This window comes from Elephantulus edwardii, unplaced genomic scaffold, assembly GCF_000299155.1.
Source record: "Elephantulus edwardii isolate Elephantulus edwardi_28Jun2011 unplaced genomic scaffold, EleEdw1.0 scaffold00049, whole genome shotgun sequence".
Lineage (NCBI taxonomy): Eukaryota > Metazoa > Chordata > Mammalia > Macroscelidea > Macroscelididae > Elephantulus > Elephantulus edwardii.
In genome coordinates this window covers 8,601,487-8,608,036 of record NW_006399799.1, presented here as the reverse complement: position 1 = coordinate 8,608,036, position 6,550 = coordinate 8,601,487, and the positions used below count along the sequence as shown (strand labels likewise).

At 40.1% G+C, this 6,550-nt stretch overlaps 1 protein-coding gene across 1 annotated transcript in view; it reads left to right on the top strand.

Moving 5' to 3' along the window:
- The window catches only part of INPP5B (inositol polyphosphate-5-phosphatase, 75kDa), an 81,879-nt gene that overhangs the window by 47,577 nt on the left and 27,752 nt on the right, over positions 1–6,550 (top strand). The window contains 1 exon segment of the mRNA XM_006886592.1: positions 938–1,031. Coding sequence (XP_006886654.1) covers positions 938–1,031 — 94 coding nt within the window.

Here is a 6,550-nt window from a genome sequence, read left to right as displayed (position 1 = left end):
GACATACTTTGGACATGTTGCCAGGAGAGACGGGTCCTTGGAGAGGGACATCATGCTTGGGAGGGTGGAGGGACAGCGCAGGAGGGGACGACCCTCTATGAGATGGATTGATTCGGTGACTGGGGTAATCGGTATGGGTGTGTCAGAGGCGGTGTGGTTGGCGCAAGAGTAGGGTTTAGGGCTGTTGTGCATAAGGTCGCTATGAGTCGGAAACGACTCGACGGCACATAACAATGTTATATAATTGTAATCTTTCACTCAAATCACAAGAAAAGACAAAAAATATTTTTTCCAAATATTTCTTTATTGAGAGCCCCCTCAGGCTGTTAGTTTTCAAGGCAGCTTGTTGAGACAAACATTTCTTGTTCTCTAAGCACTTTGATCCTTTCCAGCTTTAGATCTCTGACCCTTGGCTTCTGGGGCTTTGGAATTGAAGTCTCACTGGCAGTGCATGGTAGTGAGATCATTATCTTATGTTTTATAATGCGGTTTGTGACTTTGAAAGCCCTTGCTCACATGTCAGCACACTTTATTCCCATAATAAACCTGTGAGGAGGGCAGGACTGATTTGGTAATTGAGATTAAAAAGAGGTCAAGTGACTTGCCCAGAGTCAAAGGATAATAGATGGTTGAGTTGGTGATAGACCTAGGCTTGCACATCTCATAGTGTTATTTTCCCTGAAACATCCTCCGTCACCGGTAAGAGGGAGTTAGACTAACTAGAATAGTTTGCTATCAGCAACAAAGACACTCAGACTAAGTACTGTTTTCTTCTTTGTATGTTTTGTGAGAACTTCACCCAGACAACAGCAGAGAGAGGCCTTTCCTGTGTTTGAGATATAATGTGGACTATCATCCTAGATAACATGTTGAGAAATGGTTACATACAGTTTAAATTGTGTATAATTACATTTTAATCCCTTCTCCTTCCTCTTAGGTGGCTCTAAATGTGATGATTCAAGGCCGAATGGGAAAGGTCTGCATGGAGAACAAGGCTCTTCAGGTCAGGACAAAGCAGACGGGTTCACAAGGTAAGGCAGCTGCCCCGCTCAGGACTGTGGTTCTCTCCTTCCTGGAACAGGAGCCATGGCCACACATTGTCATCTGTGATACTGGGCACCATGCAAATGCTCCGATGTGAAGTAGGTAAAAATTGTCTCATTTTAACTGAAGAAATAGGTAAGCTTTACAGCTGAGAGAATTTAGGTGAAAGAGATTATGTAACTCAACTAAGATCCTCAAACTAGCAAAGACAAACTCTAGGGATTGAAATTAGCAATATAAACACACTCGAGAAATGCTTTGAGTTCTCCTCCCATTCTTTTAGAAGCTCTTCCTTTTTACATCGGCATCCTCGAGGCTCCTAAAGCACTCAGCTGCTAACTGAAAGGTTGATGATTCTGCGTCACCAACTACTATGAGGGGAAAGGTGAGGCAATCTGCTTCCATAAAGATTTGCAGCCTGGGAACCCCTAAGGGCCGTTCGACTCTGCCAGACAGCCAGCAGCGTCTCAATGAGTCAGAACCAAGCCAATGCCAGTGGACCTTTTTACAGGGAAACAAAAGTTGCTGATGCTGCAGTGGTTAACCAAAAGGCCAACAATTCGAACCCCGTAGCCACTCCAGGGGGATATGATGTGGCAATCTGCTTCTGTGAGTTTATAGCCTTGGAAACTCTACGGGGCAGTTATACTCTGTGCTGTAGGCTTGCTGATTGGATTCAGAATCTACGGGAGGACAGTGTGTATTTTTCCGTTTAGCTTTGGAGTGTTCCCCCGCCCCCACCGCATCCTTTTCTCAGTCAGTACTCCAGTGCCCCCTACTGACTACAGCAAGAATCAGCTAGCCAGAGTACAACCGCTTTGTTGTTTGTGTCAATTTTTAGTTACACAGTTAGGCAACAATGAACGACCCCTGAACTTTCTGTGTAGTTAAATCAGTTTCCGTGTAGTTAGTGAATTCTCAGTTCACTTTTGAACATTCTTGGTATATGTAAACAGAACATTTTTACATTGAAATACATTGAAAAACATTTTTATATTTATGGTTGAAATGCTAAAGTAAAAGAGATGAATAGAAGATTTTTAATCTCAGGAAGACAAAGAAAAGTATTATAATGGAATGTGCAAAGAACTGGAAGCTGTAAAATAAAGAGAAGAACTAACTTGGCGTTTCTAAAGTTAAAGGAACTGAAAAACAAATTTAAGCCTCAAGTTATGGGTAAAATCTTGAATGATCTAGGAAGCATCAAAAGAAGATGGGGAGAATATACAGAATCACTCTACTAAAAAGGATTGATTGACACTGAAAAATTTGAGAAAATATCATGTGAACAAGAGCCAATGATAATGAAGGAAGAAGATCAAGCTGCACTGAAGGCTCTGGTAAAATATAAGGCCCCAGGAATTGATGAAATACCAGTTGATACATAACAGTGAAGACTCTGGTAAAATATAAGGCCCCAGGAATTGACGAAATACCAGTTGATGCATAACAAATGCAGCCCTGGCTGTGCTCACCAGTCTATGCCAGGAAATTTGGAAGACACCTTTTGGCCACCTGCCTGGACGAGATCCATATTTGTTTCCATTTCCAAGAAGGGTGATCCAATAGAATTTGGAAGCTATTGAACAGCAATATTACATGGAATCAAAATATTGCTGAATATTGTCTAAAAGCATATAGAACAGTATATTGACAGAGAACTGCTGTTCAAGCTGGGTTTAGAATAGGCTATGGCACCAGGAGTATCAATACTGGTGTTAGATGGATTCTGGCTAAAAACAGACAATACCAAAAGAATTTCTATTAGTGTTTAATTAACTGTGCAAAAGCATTTGACTTTGTGGTTCATAATGAACTACGGCTAACATTGAGAAGAATGGGAGACTTCCAGAACACTTAATTATGCTCTTAGAAAACCATTACGTAGAGGAAGAAGCTGTTGTTCAAATAGAGCAAAGGAACATTGCATGGTTTAAAATCAGGAAAGGTATGAGTCAGGGTTATTATATTCTTTCTCCACCTATTTAATCTGAATAAATCATTCAGGAAGCTGGATTCTATGAAGAAGATTGCAGCATTAGGATTGGAGCAAGATTCATCAACAAATGGGTTAACAAAACAACTATGGGATCTTTACCCCTCGCAACAATAGCAAAGTTCAACAGAACAGCAAATAGCAAATGCTGGTGAGATTGTGGAGATATTAGAACTCTTAGTCACTGCTGGTGGGAGTGTATATCGGTACAGCCACTTGGGAAGACCATCTGGTGCTTTCTTTAAAAGTTGGAAATAGATATTCCATTTGACCCAGCAATTTCACAACTGGGAATATACCCTAAAGAAACCAGAGCCACAACTTAAACAGATGTATGCATATCCATATTTATTGCTGTGCTGTTCACAACAGCAAATAGATGGAAGCAACCCAAATGCCCAACACCAAATGAATGGATAGAAAAACTATGATGCATTCACACAATGGAATATTATGCAGCATTGAGAAACAGTGAACTCATAAAACATTACAGGACGTGGGTGAGCCTGGAAGACATTATACTGCGTGAAATATCTCAGTCACAAAAGGACAGACACAAAATAGGACAGAATGGATTGGGGATTGGAGAGAGAATGGGAAAGAGTAGATAGATGATGAATACTGCAATAGAACAGATGAGGAGAAGAACTGCCCAAAATGAATATATGATTAGGCATTATACATATGACAAGAATGTGGAACAAGAGGTGCATTACAGGGTGGGCTCAGGGAGGGGGGAGGGAGAAAAGGTGCCACAATGATTTGAAAAAAAATAAGAAAGGGGAGCTCTGGTGGCCTAGTGGCAAGAAGCTGCACTGCAATCCCAGAGGAACACGGTTCGAATCCACCAGATGCTCTGCCGGAGAAGGAGGCGCAATATCCTCCTGTACCAGTCAGATCTGATTTGACGGTACACGCAAACAAAATAATAAAAAAAATTAAAAGAAAAAAATAAGAAAAACTGGGTTATGTAGATGACACAGCGTAGCTTGCTGAAAGTGAGGAGGACATGAAATACTTGCTGCAAAAGATGACTCAGAATAACTATGAGATATCATCTTACCCCAGTAAGAATAGCAAAATTTACCAGAACAGCAAACATCAAATGCTGGCGAGGTTGCAGAGAAACTGGAATCCTTATTTACTGTTGATGAGAGTGTAAAATGGTGCAACCACTATGGAAGGTGGTGTGGCGCTTTCTCAAAAAGTTGTAAGTAGAGATACCATTTGACCCAGCAATTCCACTACTGGGAATTTACCCTAAAGAAACCATAACTGCTACCCAAGCAGATATATGCACACTCATGTTTCTTGCAGCTTTGTTCTCAAATAACAAAGAGCTGGAAACAATTCAAGTGCCCGTCAACAAACAAATGGATAGAGAAGCTCTGGTATATGCACACAATGGAATACTATGCAGCATTGAAAAACAAAAAACTCATGAAATATTATGCAAAATGGATTACTCTGGAGGACATTATGTTGAGTGAAATATCACAGTCATAAAAGGACAAATATTGGATAGGGCCACTGTTGTAAAACGAGACTGACATCGGAGTTGAGGGAAGATAGAAAAAGAGCGGAGGAAGGATGTATACTGCATTGAAACAGATGAGGGAGAGAACTGTTTAAAAGGAATATAGGATTGGGTATTACTGTCATGACAGGAGTCCAGAATGAAGGCTGCACCGTGGAGTGGACTTGGGGGGAGGGATTGCATAACAATGAAAGACCTTTACTTTTCAAGGAGAAGAGTGAATTGTGGGGGAGGAGTGTGCAGGGAGAAAAGTGCAACAGTGAATGACTGGAAAACCTAAGTCTCTGTAAACTTTCATTAAAATTAATAAAAAAAAAAAGCAATGACTACAGTATTCGATATAGATTACATCTCAACATCAAGAAGACAAAACTGTTCCCCATTGGACTGATAAGCAACATCATGATAATTGGAGAAAAGATGGAAATTGGGTAGCCTAGTGGCAAGAAGCTGTGCTGCAGTCCTGAAGGTGTGTGGTTCAAATCTACCAGATGCTCTGCTAGAGAAGGAGGGGCAATTTCCTATGCCGGTCGGATCCAGTTCAACAGCACACAACAACAACAAAGTAAAAAAAAAAAAGATTGAAATTGTCAACAATTTCATCTTATTTGGATCCACAATCAACATCCTTGGCACCAGAAGTCAGGTGAGATGACATATTTCATTGGGAAAGTCCACCACCTTCAGAGACTTTTTCAAATTACTGAGAAGTGGTGACATGAGTTTGAAGACTAAGGTGTACCTGATTCAGCCCATGGTCTTTTCAGTCACCTGTTAGGCATTTGAGAGCTGTACAATCAATAAGGATGACAGAAAAATAACAGATGCCTTTGAGTTGTGGTGTTGGAAAAGAGCACAGAATATTGCATGCACTGCCAAAAGAATAAACAGAAATGTCTTATAAAAACGGCAGTCAGGGGTGGGCTTGGAGGTTAGGGAGGGTTTGGGGGTATAAAAAAAAGACAAAAAAAAAAACCAAAAAGGGCAGTCAGTGTTCCTTGGAGGCAAAGAGGGCCAAGCTTCATTTCATGTGCTTTAGACATATTATTAGGTGAGAGAGGTTGCTCCTTGGAAAGGGACATCATGCTAGGAAAGGTGGAGGGTCAGCCAAGGAGAGAGAGACCTTCAATGAGATGGATTGACAGAGTGACAGCAACAATGGGCTCAGAGATGATGAGGCCGGCACAAAATAGGGTAAGGTTCAGATCTGTTGTTCATAGCGTCACCTAACAGCAGTTGGTAGGTATATCATGATACCTACCAAATAGTGCTAAGTGCTTTCTGTATTTTAATTATATATTGTGATGTAGGGAGCTCTGGTGGCCTACTGGCAAGAAGTGATGTAATCTTCAACAAATGTTTCTTGATTCTGTAGGATTCAGTTAGATAAATATATAAAATTTTCTTAACTTTTAATATTGGTATTTGAATAATCTGCAGTAAGGTTGTAGAAACTTTTATGAACATTGCCTGTCTTTTTATTTTGGATTATTTCTATTCAGTAGATTTGTGAAGCTAAAATTATTAAATAAAAAAATCTGTATAATTTTAAAAAATTAATTTTAATGAAAGTTTACAGAGACTTAGGGTTTCGATTCAATCATTGTTGCACTTTTCTCCCTGCCCACCTCCTCCCCCTCAATTCACTCTTCTCCTTGAAAAGTAAAAGAAAAACTCTTTCACTGCTATACAAAATCTGTATAATTTTATAATCTTGTTCTATGCACTGCCAAGTCTGAATTAGAATCCAGACCCTGCCATCACCACCTAACTGGAATGGTTGATGGTTCTGTGTCTCATTCTCATTTGTAAAATGAAGGGATTAGATGACATGATTTTAAGATCACTTCCTCATTTGAGTTTTTTTTAGTCTGTCATCAGATAGATGAATGGGACCTTCTAAGACTCAAATCCCTATGCACATCCAAAAACTTCTCCAGTAGGGTAAAAAGGGAAGCCACTGACTGGGAAAA